Raw genomic sequence first — 25,771 nt, forward strand, 5'->3', positions numbered from 1 at the left:
AGTGAATCGTTATTCTCATTATAAATTTTAGTAACGTTCAACGTTTTAACGCATCAAAGTCTTCAAGAAACAAACATTAAAATGTCACCGGACAAATTAAATAAATGTGAAAACGTACTGTTTTGTATCACAATAAGATGATAACCAGCAGTTCCGACTGCTTCTATAATAAAATATTGTATTCACGAAATCGACTCTCATTTCCTAAATTCCAACAATAGCTGTCGTATATATTAAAAAGTTGAAAACGTTCGAAAAGCCTAAACTCGTCAAAGTTGCGTTACACAAAGGAAGTAGGATTAGGAATGCATAGAGATTTACTCAGCGGGTCGTTCTGTTAAGACGGCTTTCCGGCGGACTGTAGAGTAAGTGGGACAGGGCGTCTAAGCGCTGAGGCTGGCGAGGTCTGACAGGAAGCTTTCCGGAGTGAGGATGTGTGAAGATCCGATGATCACCTCCCAGTTCTTCATGGCAGCCGTCACCTCGTACGCACACCTGATTTCTGAGAAACAGATTCCTGAAAGGAAAAAAAAAAGATTCATACCAAAGATGTTGAAAATAAAAACCTTCTATTCAGATAGGTAGAACTTATGTGTATGGTGAAAGTGAAAGGTACTAAGGCATATAGCACACACAAAAGTCGGCCACTATTTGATCGCGACAGAATTTTTTTAATTTAAATTTTATTTTGATGAGTTTCATAAATACTTATTTAATAAATATGTAATTCGAACTCATTTGTCTGCATAAGTCGACATGTTTATGTTATCTGGCTACTCTGCTAGAGTACTGGATAGAGGGGAGTGAGACAGCAATTTTAACTCTGACGTCTCATTTTTTACTTCTCTTCTCTTCGTTTGCTATTGTGATTGCAATTGCTGCTCCGATCGAATCGGCTCGGGACCACAATCTATTCCGCAATAATTTGTCTGCTTTATTTTGTCTCCCATCACCATCACTATCTCACCGATGAGCATCTTTATGAATGTTTACTAAAAGGAATATCATCATACTCTCCTAATTATGAGGCACTGGCCAATGACATGTAATGCCAAAGATAATACTGACTTTGAGATTGATATTATATTTTTTACTTTGTATTTATGAGCCAACCATGACGTGTATTCATTTTACAGAATATAAACAATATTTTTTATATTTTAAAAATATTTTTTGTGTATTATTTATTACCTATGTCCAACTTTAAATTTGCTTTGAAAAAATAGGTGATGCCCGCCTCCCTACTGATATTTTAAAAAGTGCTCTAGGGTACAAAAAGGTTGAGAATCCACAGGGAAATGTACAGGTATAGCTGAACGTGTGTAGAGAAGCGGAGACTTGCTAAAGCCTGAATTTATGAAATAAAAGTTATGTTATTTTGGAGGGAAAATAGTGTGATCATATATTTTTATATAGATTATAATATTTTCTCAAAACAATGTCTCTTTTTTATTTCTTACACCGTCCTTCTTTACCTATATCTGTAAAATTAGAGAGCTTTATCCATAACACAAAAAGCTTTCAAGTATCAATCATGCTGCAAACCCTTCTTCAACCAATCCTCTGTTTTTAAAGCTGCTAAGACAATTTATTGTCAGTGGTCAATACATACTTCACTAATCAACATTTATATGACGTGTATTCTTGACGTTTTGGTGTCATGTCAAAATATTTACAATGTGTATAGCATTTTTGTCACAGAATGTTTCCACAATGATTATTTGCAAGAGTAAACTGGTTCTGTTCCAAGTATACTTGTGCTGTATTTATAAAGGTTATATGGCAGTCAAGAATACCAGTACAATAAATTTGTAGAAGCAGACCAGTCAAGTATGCAGTTACGTGTGTAACCGGCATTATGCACGGTGTCTGGAATGACGATTGATAGTAAGGTGTTATTTCTTAATGTATGTAAAAATATAAATATGGCTGACCTCCGACAACAAAGACGATTAGGCGGGGGACGTTCTTGATGGTCTGCTGTGCCTTATCCTTGTGCCAATGACCATAACGTGCGCTGAAATTAATACAAGAGTATTACAATATGTACACAAAAGGGTTCATAATAAGAATAATTTCAATTAACATAATATATCGTAATCTTATTCACATCCAATTCAACATAAACCTACAATGAGATTTTAAATACATAGATTTTAATAAATAAATAGAGACATAATAAAAACATCAATAGACTGATATGCAATTGATTTATTAGTAATTTAATTTAAATATTTTCTTGAAAATTGTGTAGGTAGCTATATTAGTTACATTGATGAATGTGTGTAGAATTTTTATATTATATTTTATTTAAGTTTTAAGGAAGATATCAGTAAATTAAGAATATAAGTGAAATAAATTTAAAAATTCATGATGGAAATATAATATATTATTATGGTATCAAAAAAATCTCAAATATTGTAGCTGCGTGTAATACACTTCTAAATATTCGAGGATAGAGAACTATTTAACGTTTCTTATCCTCTCACACGGTTTATATATAATATATTACTTCCTGAACCAATCGCCATTTTGATAATTCGACAAGGCATTGATTGGGTGAATTTAGTTAGGTAGCAATTTTTCGATAAAAATTATGGTAGGCATGATTGTGTAATTGACCAGCCACCAATCCAAATAGCCGCTGATTGTCGCCTACGAATAATAAAATACGCCATGGTAATAAAAACACCAATATATTCATATGAATCAGTTTGATAGTGGATTATGACAATTTTACTCTGAGATAATACATACAAAATAATCATTCAAAAGTCTATAAGATAGTTCCATGTCTGCTAAACAATATTGTAAAAGAAAAGAGATAATGACAATTGCATCATGTACCTTGTGGGTGCGTGATAGGCAGTCCCATGCGCCCTCCCGGCCGGAAGTGGCAAGAAGGGGAACTGCCGCTGGTCCAGCCTCTCCTCGATGGCGTCCTCCATGATGTCCTTGATGACTGGCGTCCAGCGAGACATCTGGTAAGTCTGCTCCGTTATGCGCTCCTTGCGGGCCACGCTGAATTGTTTCTTGCGGTTGCCCTGGATGAGGATAATGCAATTAACAATAAATATCACCTAATACATCTATCAGTCAGTTATCTTATTCTTTTAGCCCAATTTTCATAAAGAATGACAGGCATTGTGGAGTCCACATGGTTCTCTAGGAGTTGATAAAATAACAGTGGTCAAGTGGCGTTAATAAATTTTATCCAATTTTTATTTTTAATATTGTACCGTACCTAATGAAAACAATATATACAAATATTTCACAATAATTCTTGGTTAGGTGTCTTTTTTTAGGACAGTCTTTAAGATATAGCAATCTCATATCATTAAGATGAAAAGGAACAGTGTTTACAATAAAAAAAAAACAATGTTATCAATTTAAATGGTTGATTTGTACAATATATAAATATTGATGAACTGCGCTACCAGTGGCGTGCGGTCCCCAGAAATCATCGATGAAGTACAAAAACATATTAGAGCTACCGACACTGTAATATCACACACTTCATCAACCGCTCGCCAAGTTTCAATTAATTATTCCGACTATGTCTGATCCTAATAAGATTATATGGGCCTCCACAGAGTGGAGGTTCGTATTAATAGATTTTGCTTTGATTTTACGAGAAATGGATGTCAGCCACTTGCTCAACCTATTAGGTCCATACTCTGGCTCATACACAAATTGAAAAACAATATGTGTACTTGCCAGACCCAAGATTTGAACCTGGGACCCACGACGCTATAGGATGACACTTAATTATAGCGTCCTTATATCCCTTTGTCACAAATCATTACATTATATTATCAGACCCTCCCCTTTTTAGGATGTGACGGCATGGATTCACATTGACGTATAAATTGAGAGCTATAAGCAAAAGTGAACAAACTCACATCCAGAACGACGTTGATTCCGAGATGGGATAAGTTGGCGACAGTCTGCTTCTCCTGTTGGCCAATTTCAGCATGGGTGATCAATTTGCTGAGGTTTTCGTCTGAGATTCCGTTCTTCGACATCACATACAAAGCGATTATGCGCATCTTGTCGTAGTTTGATACATTTTGCTGAAACAAACACAATTATGTAACAATAGAATCTATAACAAACACAAGTGTGTGAGGATACACAACAGAAGTGAAGCTTCATAAGTCTATTAAGATGTATATGGACTCTCCCCATCGAGCAGCAAGATATAGTTATAAATTTTGGCCTGTTGGTAATAAGAAAGCTATGCTTCGCAGCGACGAGAATCATGAGTGTAGCACATAACCTCTCATTGGACAGCGTTCAAGAGAATTTTCCGTAGACGTTTAAGTCACGTACGTTTTAGTGTTACATAATGCTTTTTCGTTATACATCAGTCTCTTTACTGGAATGCGTGTAAAAAAAGTTTCTATTGAAATCTAATGTTGGAACGTATGTTTCTGAATCTTTTCTTTTGAATAAAAGTAACAACATTCAAACATCTCTATGCCTTCGATTCGTGGTTTAACTTCTTTATATAATCAAGTTTTAATTTTTATTATCTAGCTAGATATTATAAAAATTTTCAACATTTACTGATACCAATGAGTTTCTGTGACATTGTATTATAGTATAATACCTACACAATGTACTTTTGTTAATTCTTTTGAATTTGAAGTAAAAAAAAATATAATTTTTGCTCTTGAGCATAATATGCGACTCCATAGAGTGGAATTTGTATTAATATACTTCTTTTTACAAGTAATGTTTGTCAGCCACTCGCCCAACTTATTGGGTCTTTGCACCGCATCAAACACACATTGAAAACCTATTTGAGATAGGTTGAATGAAAAACCTGCATCCAAAGATTAGTATAAAAATAAAATTTATTACAACAAAAATCTAAAGACCAAGTCAGCGAGCGAGTAAGGCAATGATAGTACATATCTTTGCATTGTAAGCTTAGGTATAACATCTAGATTGCGGATATTGTACTAACAGGTCACTAGTATAATATATTTTAGAATTAGTTAAATAAATTGACTATTGCTTCACCTCTAAAAAACTTCAAAATACTTGTAGAAGAATATCTTTAACATACCTTATCTAAGAGAATGGGGACAATATTCCTCATATGATCCTTAATTCTTTCACCTTCTGCGTCAGTTCCCATGGCCAGATCCTGTAATTAATACAAAATTTAACATTAGGAGACTACACACATATTAGCATAATGCACGTCGGGGAATTTATGGGTAAATATTGCTCATTGGGAAGAAATAAATAATACGTTGCCTGAATAAAATGGCAAAACATTCCTTTTCAAGTTAAAGTTTATACTAAATTAACATACATACCTGTTCCACTTTGCAGAGCTTATCGACATATCCCTGATAGGTCTTCATGCAATCCTCAGCGAGATGGAGATGCGTCGCATATTTTGACAACTCTTTCTGATACTGGGGCATCTTCTTTATCATCTGTGACAGATCCCGCATCGATTGTTTGTCACCTGAACAAAATTTCATTGTATTTTATTAGTCGGATGATGACACATTATTTGCAATCGCCAACATTATCAATATCAGCTAAAATTCTGAAAATTCTATGAGGAAAGAAGAGGTAAAAAAAGAAATCAGCGTATCATGATGTGTGAAATAGCCGATGGCTGTCATCTTCTAGCATACTGATAAGAAAAATAGCAGCGAATGTATGGGCATCTTGAAGACACCAGGTGGCCATATGATCCAATTGAGAGGACATAACCAGAGCTATTGGTTACGTCAATAGGAATCGGATTAACTGTGTTCAATCAAGTCACTCCGGATATTGATATATTCCAATTGTGCAAGATGAGCTTAGGTGGACTTGTTTTATAATGTTTCGAGACGTTCACAGTTGTTTTTGTAACGTAATAGATTCTTGGGTTTCCACCGCGTGTACTTCTTCCTTCTTTCCTCGACATTTCGGGCTCGTTGCAGACGTCATCTCTTGATAGTGGCCTGTGCAATGAGCCTAAAACGTCGAGGAAAGAATACACGTGGTGGAAACCTAAGAATCCATTACGTTGTTTTATATACAGTCGAATTTGGTTATTACGAGGAAGATGGGACCAACTGAATTTGCTCGTTATAAGCGTTACTCGTTATATCAGAGAATAGGTATTTTTAAATGACTGGTCACATAACACAAAAAGTCGAAATTCAAACAAAAATATACAATTAGAATTTTTCCCTGAAACAAGCATGGCATTCATAAACTACTAAAGAAGTTGTTTATTGTAATGAACGCTGGGAGGTACCTACTGACTTCAGCTTGGATATTTACATGAAATTTCAACCATATGCGTGGATACTTTTTCAATGTTGTCGGCGAAAACACCAATTAGGTACTTAGACACTTAACTAGTAAATTACTATAAACGTAATCCGATCCCGGCGGCATCAGTCTACGGTGGATTTTATTGCTTAGGGTCGAAAAATTTTTTAAACGATCGACACATTTAACAGTTTTAAGAAAATTTTTGACAATATTTTTGCTCGGTATATCCGATAAGTAGCTCGTTATAAAAGTGAATAAAAGTATGGAGAAAATCATAAACTAAAATTATATTAAAATTACATCCGTGATCTCGCTATGTTCGTGATCGTAATAACCGAGTTCGACTGTATTTTTTAAATACGGTTTGCTTAGTTCATTCACTGTACTTCCACGTACAATTTTACTCTTATAATCATGTCTACTGTTTAAATATTATAATACTTGCTTATTTTATTTTTAATGTCATGTTGTGAACGACCCAAATTTGTATTCACCATATTATGTTAAATAAATTTGAATTCGAATAGATAGTATTCCAGCGATTGTGACAAGACTTCTTCCAATTACAATTATTATGTAGTGCTCATTTCTTCATTTGTGTGTATGTTAGAATACAGTAAAACCTCGTTAATACGAATTCCATGGGACCGAAAATTGAAAAAAAATTTGAATTATGAAATATGAAATGTATGGGGAAAAAATATAAAAATTTTGATTTTCATTGATTTCGTTTTTTTGGATTTCGAATTGGGTCATAAAATGTCAGGATTATTTTTATTACCTTCATAAAATAAGTAATTTTTGATGTTTTAAGAAAAGTCTGTTACAATTTTCAATGACTGGCCCATGAAATAGTGTACTTTATTATGATTTATTGAATATTTTTATATGCCAGGGACTCTGAAATCATTTTGAATTACGAAATTCGAATAAAAGGTATGGCTTTATATGAAAATAATGTTCAAGGGACTTTTTTTCGGTAAAATTTTGAATTACGGCAAATTTTGAATTATCAATGTTCTTACTAACGAGGTTTTACTTTATTGGTTTGTTTAACTAAAAATAGAAAATTCCCTGCATGCAACGCTGATCACATGATTCACCAACAGGACGATAGTAAATGACAATAAATAATAGTAAGGCATAAAATAGGATGTAGAAATGGCAAATCTACCTCCACCCATCCTCTTGGATTCTGTGAATTTCTTGAGATTTTTTGTGACATTTTGGGAGACAACGGCAATATGCTGATGACGAAGGTCCACCCACAACTCATCATTCTCGTCCAACAAAACTTCCTTCATCGGTGCACCGGCTGTCGCCTCATATCTTTAAAAGAAAAAATATATATGCATAGTATGTTTGTCAACATGAACATTTTTAGTACATATTAACTAGGAACTGGACAAAATCTGACATTCGAATGACATTTTCAAAATGGCGTCCTATGGTAGTTCGTAGTTCCATTTTTGGCTATTCTTTAGATAAGTTTGTAGGTCTGTAATATAAAATTTTGGATTCAATTTTTATCTGACATTCTTTCGTTTGACTTTTACTGCTGTCAAAATTATCTTTTTGACAGCAGTAAAACAGCAGTTGACATCTTCTAGAAAGTTATTTTGATATTGATAGATGTAATTATTATTGTCTCGTTAATATCAATCAACGAAGATACCTCGTGTGAAGATGGTTACTTCAGCAAGTTATATATTCAATGTATTAATTAAAATTGATGGATAAAATTAGAATGCTATGGTCGATTTTAAATATTCAAATACAGTGTTATACTTCTATAATTAGGGACATTTTTCTTAGAATGTTTCACAAAAGACAAAGATATGATTTCATAATGTGAATAAAAAATTTTAAAAGTCATCACTAAACTTACTTGTAAACATCATTTTCAATTGGTAACAGATCATAGGCCATAGCCTGCAGGGTCAGTTCGTGAAGAAGGGGAGATACACAGTCGAATCCTCGGTCCAGCAAGAGAAGCTGAGAACGTGCTTTCTCTGGACCGTCTCCCATCGTTGAATCATCGGCCTACAAATAAACACAATATCAACATCCGAGAATATTTCTTGTATACTTGAATGAAATTTGATGACAGCTGATTTAAACCAGTTTATCGGAATCAATAACAGATGCATAAGTTTCGTACACACCTTGTATGATTCCAGTTTTTGCTTGACTTGTTGCGCCAATTCTTCATTGAAGCGATCGCTGAAATAAATAAAGGGAAACGCATGTAATTCATTCGCTCATATGGAAGCAAGATATAAAAGACACAAGACAAAAATCCATTTGAAATCATTTTATTGTCAGAGATAATTCTCACTACAGAACCACAAGTAGCATTTTAACTCATGGAAACATGTTTTTATCAGTTTGGTAGATAGCAGACGGTCCTCCAGGAAAGGCATACATATCTCAATGTTAAATTCGGATTTTTGGATTTATTCACAATCATCAAAGAGATGGATTTGATTTAAGATCAGTACCACGGACGAGTTAACTCGCCAAAGCATGTATGACGCGTCAGGCTACGGACGAGTTAACTCGTGGGTTCTAGTAAACGTCATAATTTCTGAATAAACTATTTGTGTATATTTTCTAAATAATATTTATAAACATTTATAAATAAAAATATTCACGATAAACTCAAGAAACATGTTGATTTTGTATGTTTTCACAAATATTTAATGATGTTCCTATTTCATATTTTTTTAAGGAATTTATTTTATTCCAAAAACAGCTGGCCTACAAGTGTCCACCTAGTAAAAATTGGCTGGCAGTGATAAGGCTGTAATTGACTCACCGCTATGCGAATCCGATGCGGTTTTCGAACACTTAATGCGAAAGTATATTATTGCATCAATACAGCAGTGTGTTCAAAAGATTCCATGAATGACTATAATTAAATGCTGCCAGCAATGGGACAGAAGATAATAAAATCTTCTGGTGTTTGATGTAAGTAATGTAGTATCAAAATGTAAAAAAATAATACCCATGTAGGTAACACAGATTTTAAGAATATTTCATTGTCATAAGTGACAACGGTTTAAAACTATGTGAAAATACATATCTGTTTAGTAGGCAGATATTTGAAAATAGTGAAAACATTTTTTCAGTACCCTCTTGGTCGTTCCCACACGACTGAGGATTGTTTGTGACCACCTTGAAATTCCATAAACTTCTGAGCGACCATAACCTTCTACCACTGTCAGTCCTCTGCTTCTCTAAGGGCAAGGAGCTGTATTCAGTTTTCAGGACATATTAGTCTATTTAATTTTATTCTATGGTACTTGACAACTTATTTCTGGAAGTTACGGATTATTTGTCATTTCATTGTAGGTTATTCGGCACTTCTACAATCCCATTTTGGTTGCATAATCAGGATAGTACTATTCTGCACTATTTTTTGTAAACATGTACAATTATTATTTGTCACCAACATAATAACTTATATATCGAGATGACATTCCACAGCATCTATGAACAACATGCCACTGGTTATCACATACCTTCTGTATCTGATGGCAGGGTATTCCCCGAGTGTGGCGCACAGTGTGGCAATCTGTTCCGCAATACGTTCCATGTTGGCGTTACGTGCGTCTTTGAAGGCGGGGTTGTACCAGCATTGGAACGTTTCAGGCGAATCCAGGGAGAATACCTAATAGAACGATAATGTTAGTTACACGTTTCATATTACACAACGATGACTAGGTATGTATATAATTTAAGTAGGTGTCTACTAATCATTTAATTTAATTTTAAGACAGCTATTAAATAAGTTAAATGACTTCTGATATAATTATTTTATAATTAGATGTAGCATAATATTATTACCAGTTCTGAGAATAAATCAATGAATCCTATATTAGTACACGAGAAGTACCTACATTAAATGTTAATAATTATTATATATATAATTTCATATTCTATTTGAAATTTTGCGAAAACCACTGAACTTATTTCGGTGTTTGATCACTTGAATTAAAGACCAGAGTCCAAGATAAGTGCAAAAATAAAATTTATTAAAAAAAAACTAAAGACTAGACGAGTGAGCATGGCCAAAATAGTACTAGATTGAGGCTATCATCCCAACAATCAATCATTATAGTGAGACAATTTAACCTTGAACTTGCACAGATTGCAATATTTCTTCTAGTGAGCACAAATTACACAGATCAAATTTAATTATTGTTACTGATACTATTTCTGAATGCTCATTACGTGAAATCTGTAGTATCATTTTCTCTCGCTCAGTGTAGCTCTAATGTCATATTTTCTGTCAAAATTATCGACTTCACGCTTATGTGGTAGGTAAGTTTATAGTTTTAAAATAATTCCATGTATTGCATAATGTACATCAAAGAAGCCTTGATATGACATTTATAAATTAAACAATATTGTAACACAGTTAAATTTAATATATTTTTTTTCTTTCTTAGTACTGGGAGTTAGCTATAATCCAAAATGGGATGCAATTGCATATAAATATAGCCATAACCACATTATTTTTAATTAGTAAATTGGTATGGGTGCTCAATGCGAAATTAGTTCTATTTTACTTATGCAGTGTTAAATGGGTTAAAATTACTAATGATTTTTACACCAAAAGAGCAAAGAAAACAGAGTGAAAACTCATTTTCGACAAAAATCGACCCGCATAGTTTTTTTACCCAAATACCATGGAAGAAACAGAAAGTGTCTTGAGATTGTAATTGAAAAAACGTGCAATCGATTATACTAATTTATGAACAAATACATTAATCGGATTACTTAGAGAGTTGTGTATAAAGTAGGCACATGTAGATAAAGCAGAGATAGTAACAATGTACATGCAAAAATAGTTTGATGGGGAACTTAATGCCTTTAACAAGAAAAAAAAAGAAAACTATCGTCTATGTAAGCTCAATACCGCGTATGAGCCAATATGTTTAATATACGTATTTTTGGCGGTCTCGGTTAAACGGCACAAGCCGCATTGATCGGTGCATTCAAATTTTGAAATTGACCAATAGACTACTTGCACTCAGTTAAAATCAATACCGCGCATGAATTATCCATACTAAAGAAGCAAGCAAGACCACGTATATCCCTAGATCCAATACAGCGGACGAACGGAGAGTTGTGGCAATACCGCGTAAGGTCCAACTGATTTACAAAATAATCCTATGGCAATATATGGCCACAGACGCATACGATAGTAAAAATATATTTTTTGAATGTAAAACAGGAAGACACAATAAACTGCATTTAAATTTATTTTTTATCGTTTTTATTGATGAAATATTTATATGCAAGGTTTTTTGTGCCTCCTGATCATTTTGACAAATGGTTTTTCCGCAGTATTGAACTTACATAGACAATATATTTTTTTAAATTCAAAAATAATTTTACAATTAAAAAAAACAATTAATAATTGATAATGTGCATAACTTGAAATCCTTTATATTGATTGAAGCTTTGGTATTGTGACTACACCAGAGCTTGATTTGAAATAAATTAAAATTACAGTATAACCTCGTTTTTACGTGCCCGGTATTCACGTTTTCCCGGCAATTGCGTGTAATTTTTTCGGTCCCGATGTATTTCAGTACATTTAATACCTGCATTTACGTTTTTCTTTCCCGCGATTTACGTCGGAAATATTCAAAATATGCGAGTTACGCGCGCTTCTGAAGAACTGTCTGATGAAGACGAGGTTGATATTCCAAAAAAAGAAGAAGCAATGAGGTTCACCGAGGGTTTCAAAACCTACTTTACAAACTTTGCTGATATCCAAGATGACACTTTTAAATGTTTATATAGTCTTGAAAGAGAATTACATAACAAAAAAACAAAAATGCAACAAACTAATATACATATTATGTACATGATTTTTTCAATAAAAATTTTAATTGAATGTTGTTTTTTAATAAAACGTTATTTTTTTAGAAACATAAAATTTTAATGTTCTTTTTTTCAATACCCCCCTTTTACATTTTCCCTCCAATTAGGTTTTTTTTTCAGTCCCTTAAAAAACGTAAAATAGGGGTTATACTGTATTTCATGTTACATTTTTATTTTCTAGAAGAATCAACGTTTTACAAATTTTAAAAAAGACATGAAAACCATGAATGATAAAAAAAATCTTTACATTCAAGAGAGCTTATTAAACTAAATTTTAATAGTACAAGTAACCATTGAATGACAAGATGAATTTATTTAGCACAATTTATAAAAATGAATATTTTTAGATATGTAACTAAAATGTTTTAAATCGCAGTCATTGTGTTTTGTTGCTGGAGACACTACGCTACCCCTTATGAGCAATAAAATAATTTTGCAAACTCAATAGACAAAAAGCAAGCAAGTGTTTCAAAAGTATAGAAAATAATAATACATACACGATAATTAAAATCATAAGATATCAGATGAAATGGGTGAACACCAATTAATTAAAACGCTTATTGAAACAGCATTACACTGTTTCATGTATTGAAGCAAAACGAAAAAAACTAATCAGAGTAAATGTTGTGATTGGATTAACCTGGCACTCATAAGGCAGGAAGGCGATGTTAATCTCCTTGAGTGTTCGGATCTTCCTGGCGGCGCATGACTTGCAAAGCTCATTGAACAGTTCCTCGGGGCAGACTATTCAAAGTAAACACATACACGGTAAATTGTATGCAGCCAACACCTGGTGTGTGCGAATGTGTGCATGTCAGACTCGGAAAAAATTGGGCAATATTATAAGGGTGAAGAACAAAAATCAGATGTAGAAAACGAGGAAAAAATTACTGCGAAACGTTGCCATCATATTGCCAAGTATATTTAATTTTGTATTGACCTACATTATCTGAAATTATAATTATAGTAATCAGAACCACTAACCAATGAAATCAGCATGTCAAAACGTTAAGTTTGACAATACATACTAATCTGGGATTCCTATTGTTTACAATCGTTTATCTCATTAAGCGAAAGTAATATGCAGAGTATCAGTAAAGGTCTCAACAAAAGGTCTTAATCTGTAACGTTTCTCAAAAAGCTAATCTGACATTATTTAGTTACTCGAGTAGTCTTGCAAAGAATCAATACTGTTTCATACATCATGAGTATGATACATATATTAGAAAATAGGTTATAAATGCAAACATTTTACGAAAAAAAGCACCCAGAATAATTTTTGTTAGCACCGAAACCGAAAGACAGTTATTGACAGTCACAAGCGACAAGACAGGAGTTATTATGCTTATCCAAGAAACGAACCCTCTGTTCGTAGGGGATGAAGGCAATGTTGACTTCCTTTAGGGTTTTCGTGAATTTGGCAATGTTTGCCTTGCACACCAAGTCAAAGAGGGCATCGGGACAGGCTGAGAACAAAATCGCACAAGAAAATAATAATAACAAATAATACAAAAAACGGATAGGATACATTTATATGGTGGGTATGTTATAAGTTTTGTAATATTGATAAGATATTCTGACAAAGTATGTATTGCAGATAGATACTCCAGCAATATGGCTATTCACAAAATTTTAAGATAGGTACTTAGTTCAAAAATTTACTTATCATTTATTTTAAATGAAGGTCAAAGATCTTTGACATTAATGTAGTTTAAAACATATTTTTCCAACATCATTTCTTAAAATGAAGTTTCTTTGATATGTTAAATTTTATTTAGCATATATTTATTGCAATGAAGGGTTGATCGCCCAATAAAAATGGGTTGTTCTAAGAATTGTTCTTATTTGAAAATAGAATACGATGGAACAGGTTAATTAAAATTGATCATTTACAGTTTGAAACATAAAAATGTTGTCTACCACAAATACTCAACTGTGGACATAATGGTATTTAGAAATTGACACCTCATATAGTTCAATAATTTAAAATTTAAATGCAATCTGGCATTAAATATTCAACACATCAATTGAATAACTAACTGTCCCTTAAAGTCCTGTAAAGATCAGATGGTTTGAATATATTCAGGTTATATACCTTCAGTAAAGAAAACGTGTGCGCCCTTGTACATGACCCTGCTGGTGGCGGAGAAGTCGTTAATGAGAGCTTGGACTGACTTCTCACACGGAGTGATCAGGTACACTGCCTCCATGGTGTTGAGCGGCTCCCGCTTCTTGTGGATGTCTTCTACCACTGCCAAATAATAAGAGCCTTTTAGATTTACCATTTAGTCTTTCTATGTTCACTCCCAGACGGAGTAGAGAGAGGAAGAAAAGATCAACCAATATATACACTGTTATTATTTAGTTTAAAAAATACGTAAAGTGAAATTAGAATGTCGAGACTTTATGGGGCTAGTCATTTGACAGGCAAAACTAAGACTTGTTTATGAACTGTTTTAAGATTGAAGCGTTGCACTAACATGTGATGCCTTCAGCACTGATGTCGTGCATCTTGCAGCAGGCGGAAACCATCCGCATGGCCAGCTGGTCCACCACCAGAATGCGCCACTCCACGTTGCTGCCGGCCGGTGGCGCCGATTTCCCCTTCGGCTTGTACCGAATCACCTCGTTCATTATCTCTAATAGACAAACAAAAAACAATATTAAACAATATATATATCCCGCAACACAATATTTTGTTGGTGATTCTGTTGTGCACAAAACCATATTATTCAGAAGACAAATAAAATCTAAATTAAAAGAATACGTAAATATGGGTAATTGACAAAATTATCAATTAAAAAAACAGAAAATAACCAATAATTAATGCAGTGGTGATTGGTATTGAGTACGGCGCTATTGTAAAAGTTACTGCCCTCGATTCTGGTAAGAATTTTTACACACTTAGGATACCGTAAAACAATAGAATTTGAAAACCACTGAATTATTATTTAAATAAATAATTAGGATTTACCTTTTGATGAACATTTTTTTTAGGATAAGTTAGTGTAGGTAATTGCATATTACATATTATAGTGTATTACAGGAAAAGAACCAGTCCAACTGCGAAATTGCATGGCAGGTATTTCAGAATCGACTATGATTCTTCTCTACTTAGTACATTGCATGCAGTGTTGTGTTGCAAACCGTACTATAATTATTATAGTAGTATTTATACAAGAGGTTGGACTAGAGATAGGAGTCTTATGGGGCGAACACATTACGATCATGTCACATGCCGTCATGGTGATAAATTTAGTCTATGGTTTCGCCATTCCGCAGAATATTTTCAATGATCACTAACTCCACAAATTCAATTATAGAAAGAGAGTTAGAAAGAAGAGAGAGAAAGAAAGAGTAGTTCTTCAGAATGCGAAGAGGAGATCCGATGGCGAGTTTACCGTGCTTGCCGTGCGTGATAATAATGTGTTTGCCCCATTATACACATTCCGAATTAAGAATTTTGAAGGCAGTTCGATTTTCAAATCGAACGTTTGTATTGGTAACAAGTTCATTATTTTCTTCTTCTATTGGCAGAACCGAAAACAAAATGTCAGCTCGTATTCGCGTAGTTTGAAATCACATCAGTCAAGTCAGTCTGTTTACATTTCTTGGTGTTTTATTTAGATAATTATTCATCAGAAAAATAATGGTCTACGTATTGGTTTTGGCTATCTACATAAAATTGACGAAGTATTTTTCCATAAGGTGTTTTATGGTTGAGAGCAGCCCTGGAAATTAGCAAACAGATGTAATCATAGAAGTGTGAAGTTCTCTTCAAATGAAACTGCAATGCGAAGTCACCAGTGGCTAACTTAATTATTAGACCAGAGATCATTTTATTTGCTTAAATTTCATACATCTCTACAGAAGAAGGTTTTTTTCAATAGTATATTTGATTGTACTATTATTTTGATCCCGTGTAAAATATACGAAAGTTAAATAAACCAAATATAATTTTGAATGTCTGTGTGATGATTTTTACAGAAATACCATAATTTTTGTACATTTTTCAGATTTTGCATAACACAAAAAGTCACAATTCAAACAAAAATACAAAATTAGAATTTTTCCCCGAAACAAGCATGGCATTGATAACCTACATAAAAAGTTGTTTATTGTAATGAACGCTGGTAGGTATCTACTTACTTCACAATCCTAGGACTTTTTTTTCAACCATATGCGTGGATACTTCAATCTTGTTGGCAAAAACACCAATTAGGTAGGTACTTAAGACACTTAACTAGTGTTATAAATGTAATCCGAACCCGGCGGCATCCTGTCTGTCGGATTTTATTGCTTAGGGTCGAAATGTTTTTAAACAATCCACACATTAACAGTTTTAAGAAAATTTTTGACGATTTTTAGCTTGGTATATCCGATACGTAGCTCATTATAAAAGTGAATAATATTTCTTAATATAAATTAAAATAATATTTAATGTATGGAGAAAATCATAAACTAACATGTCAACGAATGTTTCCTCGTTACATCCGAGATCTCGTTATATCCGTGATCGTAATAACCGAGTTCGACTTTATACCAAAAAGTTTTAACCTGCAATGTTATTTCTTTTCTTGTTAAACTATGATATGGTAATTTGTTACAATGAACATTTTTTTTGCATAAATATGTAAATTTCATAACAATAATCTGTAATTATTTATTAAGGCTATGGTCAAAGATCAGGAATACTTATTTTTAAATAGTAATTCTAGTGGCATTAGTAACAAAAAATGTCATAGTAATTATATTATTGTTATTGTCCGATAAGGAGCTCATTATAAAAGTGAATAAATGTATGGAAAAAATCATTACTAAAATGTCAACGAATGTTTCCTCGTTACATCTGAGATCTCGCTATATCCGTGAACGTAATAACCGAGCTCGACTGTAGTTCTTGTACTCAAGACTATTTTAATTTATAACTGATAAAAATTCAACTCAATGTTGCCATGTTGGTGGCCACACTTTTTTATTCTAGGATCGACTAGTTGAAAAAATTATTTATGGCGATCGACTGATATCACTTGTAATTATATCATGTGAGAACAATAAAAACCCATTTTTTATAATTCAAATATTATGTATTTTGAAAACAGATATTTTATACATATAAAAAATAACGATACAGAAACATCGAATTAATGACAATAATATACTTAAGTAATATTATTATGTCTTTCACTTCTAAAAAAATTAAGTAGGTACACATTAACTGTAATTTCGACATAGTTACACAATTACCAATTTATGATGGTAGATCTATAGTTTATAAATAGGAAATCGAGTACGATTAAAATACGACTTAAATGCATTAAATATATATTCTTTTTGGATCGTTCCTCCTTTGGGAAAACTGTTAATAATTCTTCTGAAGCAAACATGTCTTCAACCAATCGAATAAAAACGCATAGGTAGTTGTGCAATATCCGTGTAATCTACCGACTCATCAAATTGCAAGGATAGGAATTTACATTTATTTTATTAATGTTTTCCTGTAGAATTTCTTCCAAGTTCTCATTACTTGTCTTCTTCGCATGAGTGTATTTCTTGATAATGATATAGAAGAGAAGAGATAAGAACTAGCGGATTTTAAGAGCTGGAACGTCGAGTAGTTTTGACTCGTTTGAACAAGAAATAGTACAATATATTGTTATGTCCGCGATCGACCAAAAATACCTTCGCGATCGACGCACTGGCCATCCCTGGTATAACGTATAACCCCTATTGAACATGGCAAACTATTATTATTATTACTAAACTGAATGATTCATCTAAAACGTTTTTGTCCAACCTCTTTACTTTTGCACATATTTTCAACTACATCCAATATTAATATATCATTTTTATACTTATATAAAATGGTTAGATGTTTTTGACTACGACACTGATAACATTTTTAATCAAGAGTTATTTTAATTAATACTATAAACACCCGATTATTTATGTGCGCATTTCCTCATATAAATTTTATTTTTAAAAAATCGCTTACTTTCGTAAACATGAAACTGATAAAACATGATATTAGAAAGATTCCTGCAAACAAACCAAAAACACAAATTTTCTTAATAAATAATGTGTATTAAACATGTTAAAATAATTGTCTGCCTTAGAAATGTATAATAATATGTAGTACCTATTTAAAAAAAAAAAAACATAGTTTGGATTATCCATGTTTTTCGTTTATCCGTGCCGCCTCTCCCCACCGATAATCGGGAGTCTACTGTAGTTCGTTCCATTATAATATTATATATAACTTTTACATACATACATTTTTTTTCAATCACAATAAATATATATAAGTACTTGCCTATACATATATGACATAATGACAGTAGTGTATTTAGTAATAGAAGTGAAACAATCACAAACACCAGGCTTTGAGAAAATCATATAAAGTTATTATGAGTTCACTGGGAATCAAACCAGGGGCCCTCGGATGAAAGGCCAGCGACTTACGCACTGGACTATGAGGGCAATACTGCCCCCATAAGCAAAAAGGCAGCTTTTTTAATTAACGTTTTTTCAACTTTTCTTAATAAATTTTTAAATAATGTGGATGAATCATTTGATATATGGTATAAGGAAAAACTAGTTTTCAATCGATGCTGTGTTTTTGCTTATGAAACTCGTTATAATGTCTTTTTGTTTAGAATAACTACTGTTTTTCTGCCTTTTCCTTACGAGGGCAGAATAGACATTGACTGTCTTCATTGAATAACAGCGAAGATATTCAAAATTACTTTTGTTACATCATATTGTTTCATGCTAGATATTTATAAAGAATGGTATGTAATTAATTGGGTAATATGAGATGTGAAATTGATTTGAAATCATAAACAACTAGAAATCGTATTTTCTAAACATAGACAATGTTAATCCTTCTCCTTCTTTGAAATCCAACTAACCTAGGCCAATCTGTAAAAGTTATTCCCAAAATAAAATGAGGAATACAAGGATTGATGGAATATGTTAGAATTTCTACTAGCTAAATTCACAATTAACCAATGTATGATACAATTGGAAATACATGTACAACTTGTTGCATAAAATTCGGAATAATCATATTGACATGAATGGCTAAAAATACATTTCTGTATTTAGCATAGGCTCCGTTCATAGAATAGTAGTCTGGCAGGGTATTGATTAGGTGTGTGACGTCACGAGCTAACTCCCACCCCTTCAGCATTGAAGCCTACCAAAAATCAATAAGTCAGTACGATGCAAAAATGAATGTCAAGTTATTAATACACATGACGTTTACTTCGCGATTTATTTGATGAAACTAATAATAAAATACGTATCTATAATTTCCGTAATTATTTTGACAGGAAAAATTCACTTCCTAGAAAAATAATTTGATACTTGTGAAGAGGCAAGTAGATTTTATTGTATTATCTATAAAAATAGTGATAACCTGTGAATAAATCGCACATATAAATATAGCTGAACGATGACAGCATTTAGTAAACAACAATAACCGAGGATAAATCGTGTCAAAACAATTTATTTCACTAGAATTAGTCATCGGTGGGCGGAAGAAGATAGGTCATTGAGAAACGTCAAAATTTATACACCTGTATTTACCTAAATATAAGTCGTTGAATTATTAAATTTTTGGAAAGTGTAATCAATACATATATTGACTAATTGAAGAGGAAATGTACGAGTTAATAGCATGTTAAATAGTAAAATTGTGTTAAAATAAAAAATACTTACTCTGACCAACTTGTCCTTTGAGCGCCATTTTGATAAACTAACTTTTTCCATCATAGATGGCAGCATTTATTATTAAAATGTGGTGTGTTTAGGGATGAGTCGTATAAAAAGTATTGACACCAATTGCAAGTATCGATGGAAAATATATTATTGTGTATGTACATAATAATTAATACCCGTTTACACGTGCATGGATGTACTGTGCACAGTAAAAAAATGTTTGGGGAGACATGTATTATCCTGCAATTGGCAAGATTGCGTGAATAAATAAAACAAGATTGGAAGATTCCAAATTGTGATGATTTATTGCGCGCAAGTATATATTTTCTCGTTCTAATATATTTTTGATTTGCGCTTGCGCAATAGAGCGATAGGGGTGAACATGCCGGTAAAAAAATGAACTACTCATTTTGAGCTTAACCGATTTTCAATAAGACCTGTTAGATATTACTATAAAGAGATTGGAGAGACGTCAGCACTTTTACGTGTACAGTTATTGTCATGACAGTTTAAATAAGCACAATTGCCGGCAGTAATTCCATGCACGTGTACAGGCGTCATTTGTTTAGTATTCGTACTCTCATGGTTATGTGTAAACTTCACTTGTCAACACTCATCGGATTGGTTGTTGGCAACATATTATACGATCGTCGTGTAATTACGTGTAAATTTGGGGTAATATAGTATGTAGGTAATGCCTAGCTATTTTACAGCACAATTATTCATAATATTCAAAAAATATTCCAAAAATGGGTAATGAAGTATGAAGTAGATGAGGATAGCTCATAGCGAGATATATATAGTAGACAACATAGTATATAGATTGTACAGCAACGAAGAGCATAATATTATGCTTGCAAGTTGAAAAGTTGAAAATTACGTGTCCACGTTTTTGCACGAGTCACATTTTCTTTGTTGTTTTGTAATTATATGGACGCCTCAGTAGCAAATGAGTCGACGCATATTTTCCCGTCATAAATTAGAAATACAAACAATGGAGACATAAAAACTGGCTGCGGTATTTAAAAAGGGTCTCGGCGGCTCGAGGAGTGAACCGCCAACGGTACGGTGTCTCCGTGTCCACCCATGACACACGAGTGTGACACGCGCCTATTTATTTATATGTAAATGCAGCCTCTTGACGCACCGGTGTCAGGACGCCGTCCTGTGTGGTGCCACCGGCGTGGTGAAATTCCGCATTTACACATAACTGAATGGGCGCGTTTAGACAGGGACACACGAGTGTCGCATTCCTTTATATGTAAATCACGGAATCTCGCCACGCCGGTGGCGCCACATAGGTGTCCCGTGTGAAATGGGTCTTATTGTCGCCAGATGACACTACTGGTACAGGAGTAGAAGCACGTCTCATGCGACGTAGGTATAATGTCTATGAATGGTAATTATACAATCCTTTCAACGCGGACGGCACACCTGTTGTGTCCTTATTAGTTGGCCATTCGATATAATTGGCATCTTATTTAAATGTGGTAATTAAATGCTCCGCGGTCAACTTAATGATGTCGTTTCTTAGTTGCAAGGTTTCAAACGCAATGAGTGGCGAAAGCGTCAAAGAAACATTTACTTCGTTCTATGCAAAACGTATGCCGCTTGGAATTTTGTCACTGTTTTCATGTGATTACTCCTGATTTTCATATCTCTGATCTAGCTGATGCACGCGCGTGGTTTCCTACGCAGGACGTATTTCCGTTTGGGTTTTCGTCAATTTTTCTGGTTTTATATACTTTACAACTTAATCTAACTCCCTACCTACCCTATATAAAATCTGTATAAATTTATCAAGTTCGGTATTTTTACAAGTAGGTAGCTGTCATAAAAACACTCATATTTGTCTTATAGGTGTTAGCTTTAGCCAATAGAATATGAGGCGCTAGACGTGGCAATGGACCGAGGGAAGTGGCGCGACCTTGTACTTTTTCCAATGCTTGGGCGTAACATGGTTAAGTAAATAAGTAATGTAATATGTTTCTAATATGCCTCATTAAATAAAGTAGAATGATGATTTAAATATAAATTTATATAAATGCCCAAGATGAAATTAAATTTAATACACTATATTTTGTGAAAGTTTTCTTACATATTATATATATATTCTGTTTTATCGATTGATCGCCCTAATCCTTCATGGTTTCATGGTCTTTCCAAAGAGGTATTTTTTATTGTTTGTTGGACAAAGATATTGTGCGCTGAAGCCCATCTCTAGTAAAATAGAAATTGCGTTGTGCGCGCGCAAATTACAAAGAGGTTGCCAACGAGTTGCATACAATCCAAATTTTAAACAATGTGAAATCGAGTATTTGCCTTAGTAAATATAAATAATGTATTAAGTGTTATGTTATAAGCCTTCGAATTTTACTAAACAATAATAATTAATTATAATATCTTTGGTCCATTTTTGTATTAAATATTATTCCACATCAGTTGGACAATTTTACGACATGGCAGCCCCGAACATAGAGCGAACCAGTGCTGCCAACCGTAATATAATTATAGTATGTGTACTATAACAATATACTATCCTTCCTTCCTATCGCTCCTTATCAAAGAGATTGGACTCCTCCCAGTCTTCAATCTCTTTGGTCCTTATACTATGTACGATATTAAAAAGGCACAGTACGCCCAAAATAGCATAATTTTAAATACCTATCGGAAAAAATATATTTTTATCTAAAAGATATAATTTTGGCAATAAAAATACCTAAGCTAAAAGTACTAAAATATTGATATTTCCATACTATAAATCGGTGGAAAGTATTATAATTTCGTAATAGAACAAAATTTGGCGAGTTGAGAAAATAAATTGTTTGAAAGAGGTAAAAAAATCCTCGACTTTAAAATAAAATTTCTTGAATTCGCCAGTAAGCATTGTTCGTCCTAATAGTTACCTGACTACAAAAGGTTTGGAATTTTGCAAATTCTCTGTTAAGTCCTAATTTCTCGTTTATCGGTCTTTTGTCTATTGCACTCGGTGTATCTACACCATGGTCCCCACATCATGAAACAGGCCCTCAGGCTAGGATATTTGGCGGGCCCCCCACCTACCGCTAAGATTAAAGGCAGTGTGAAACACTACATTAAAGATTTTTCAAATTGTGTTTTAGTTCAAATTAAGAGTATTTATACAGTGAATTATTGGCGATTTTTAATACATCTACTTTAATAATGGAGCTGTCGAGTATCGACACATAATAATCAAAAAATATATTGCACAATTATATAAATAATTAAAAATGTTCATGGCCATGAAGTTTAATAGCCCCGCAGGCGACTTTTTTACTATTAAAGCTAATTTATGATAATATGTGTTTATCTCACTTATCTGGTCAACCCGACACGCCGGGCCCCCCACAGCCCGGGCCCTCAGGCTAGAGCCCTGTCAGCCCTCCTCAGCCATGACCTACACCACTCCGGAATTCGGGTGGACACCGAGAATTTTTTGACAGTTCCATTAGGGATTGGGTTTTTAAAACAACCTGACATTAGTGTTTCGAAATTTTTGTGTTAGAAATTAAAATCTAAGACATTTTTCTAAAAAGGGTGCTGGAGAATTATTACAAATCATTTTTTTGTCGTGTTTTTATTTGTCTAAGCCTAAAACCTAAAACTTGTCAAAGGTATAGTTTATTGGCTTTCAATTTCAATGTTAATCATTCCGATAATTTTCATGTTTGGGGGGTGCCAGGGCCCCTTGCCCCCCCCCCCCCCCCCTGGGTGCGCAACTGATTCGTTTTGTGAGAAACAAAAACGTATATGTCATTTTCAATGCTTACTATAATTATGCCGAAATATCATATTTTCTTCTACCGCGTACTATAATTCGGTGACAAAAACATGGCAACACTGAAGCGAACAAGAGTACTTGTCAGTTTACCCGCAGTTTGGGCGTTAAACGGATGTGGTTCGTTCTAGCGGCGAAGTAATATTGTTTGAATATTTACGATTTCAAAAATAAAAATCTATTATTTATGGTTATAAATATTTCTATTCTAATAAAATCAGTGCTTAATTTAATTTTAAGGCTTTGCAAAGTGATTTGTGTACGAATTCATCCCCATTTTAGTGAATTTTTCATAATAAATACTCCGGATACATCTTTATATGCGGTGCGTAAGGTTTAAATAGTAAATACAAATATTGACAATTCATTTAAAATATGTAAATGGATAAATAATTTGCATGGTTGTGTATCTTTTGAGAATAAATATTTAAAAAAAAAGCAGTTAGGTTTATTTATAACCAATGAATGAGCAGCAAAGAGAAACCACAATATAATATTTTTGAAGAAAAAAATATTATAATATTACTGTCAACATCGAATATACCTGCATCAAAGACGTTGAATATTCTTCCAGATGGAGACTTTTGTGATTTCCTTGCAAAATCGCTGAAGGCAATTTCAGTTTGACGTTAGTGCCACTTTTGCATAAAAATGTTTAAATACACAATTATTATTCTTATTTCAGAGTTTGAATGAAAATTAGTGGTCCTCCTAGCAGTGATTTTTGCTTAGCACTTTCATGCGTTTAGGACGTTTAGGTTCATCTCTATATATAAGGTTTTCTTCAACATCTTTGATAGGTATTCTTTTGTAAGGTCATTTTATTTCATCTGCATGATAAATAATACATAATCATGCTTATTTGGCTACCATACCTACCGTTATGTGGAGAAATGTTGTTTTTTTAAATGTTAAATAGGAATTGTATGCCGAGTGTACCTACATTCCTTCCTATTTTTCACATGTTATTAATTTGATATTATTTTTAGGTACACTTTATACAATGTAATTAGTAATTACATACTATTATTAAATTATAAGTAGGTATATAAGTATCTACTCAGTTATTATAGATTGTAATTCATTTGTTTTGTGAATCTATGGCTTTTATAATACGTAGGTATACAATATACCTGCTTGCGGACGCATGCATTTCTGTTAGTGATAAACTGATTGACAAAGTTTTAATAAAAAGATTGATTTTGTTTTCTTGAATTTTAATTGTATTAATAGGTATTTTTATATTATAAAAACCATTGATAATTAAATTCCAAACCACTAACCACATTGCGTATTCTACTTAGAACTTTTATGTAGTTTATTAAACTACAATGTAATAAATAATATTGGAGACATAGTAATAATATAATCGCCCGATTACAAAATACATAACATATAACTGACTACTAATGGTAATTTTATAGTTGATACTTCATATCGTTTTTGTGATCGAGGTATTTTATACCAAAACCCAAAACAACCTAATGTAACTCAAAAATAAGTATGTTGTGTTTGGTTATGCGTTATTTTTCAGTAGCTTGACTGTGTTATGTTTTGGTTTGATTTTTGATCTCAAAACACCTTAACCACAATATATAATATGGAGTATTATAAAATTACCCTACTATTTTCCATTTACATACTATGATTTATTAATAATTTAAATATTGTCTAATGCTGTGGTTTTCAAACAGTTTCATTTCACGGGGTCGTTGGTGGATAAAAATTCTTTTACGGCGCCCTATTATGCTCTGAGCAGACAATTGAACATTTTCCTTTGAGAATTAGATCGGAGACATTTTTTTACTTTTTTTGTATGCGCATCGGTTGAATATTTTCATCTCGGAATCCCACTCGACAGTTTTTTTTTGTTTAACTTTTCCGAAAGTTTTCATGCCCGACAATTCCATGCGTGTAAGAGCGGTTTAAAATTTGTTATCGCCTAAAGATAACAGCCACAAGAGCATGCAGATCTGTTATTGGGATCGTGCATCCACTGCATTGAAGTATAATTGCTAGAATTTATCATTATAGGTATATTTTGAATAGCCCGGAGCA

General features: G+C 33.1%; 1 protein-coding gene across 2 annotated transcripts; it reads right to left on the reverse strand.

The window, feature by feature from the left end:
• Rop (Syntaxin-binding protein Rop) lies at positions 1-19,970 on the reverse strand. 2 transcript variants are annotated; one of them, XM_085947517.1, is made up of 14 exons: positions 19,915-19,970; positions 14,673-14,831; positions 14,288-14,443; positions 12,833-12,936; positions 9,819-9,967; positions 8,460-8,517; positions 8,183-8,337; positions 7,469-7,623; positions 5,331-5,485; positions 5,075-5,155; positions 3,903-4,073; positions 2,848-3,044; positions 1,935-2,017; positions 1-517 (listed from the first exon to the last, which is right to left on the reverse strand). In XM_085947517.1, exons 1-14 carry the CDS (start codon positions 19,940-19,942, stop codon positions 384-386), a joined length of 1,785 nt encoding a protein of 594 aa, XP_085803643.1. In that variant the 5' UTR covers positions 19,943-19,970; the 3' UTR covers positions 1-383. The 2 variants fall into 2 exon arrangements, with proteins under 2 accessions (XP_085803643.1, XP_085803642.1); XM_085947516.1 differs by lacking the exon at positions 12,833-12,936 and adding an exon at positions 13,555-13,658.
• Positions 19,971-25,771: the final 5,801 nt, after the last annotated feature.

This window comes from Rhyacophila brunnea, unplaced genomic scaffold (assembly GCF_057557595.1).
Source record: "Rhyacophila brunnea isolate RB1 unplaced genomic scaffold, BYU_Rbru_1.0 scaffold_2, whole genome shotgun sequence".
Lineage (NCBI taxonomy): Eukaryota > Metazoa > Arthropoda > Insecta > Trichoptera > Rhyacophilidae > Rhyacophila > Rhyacophila brunnea.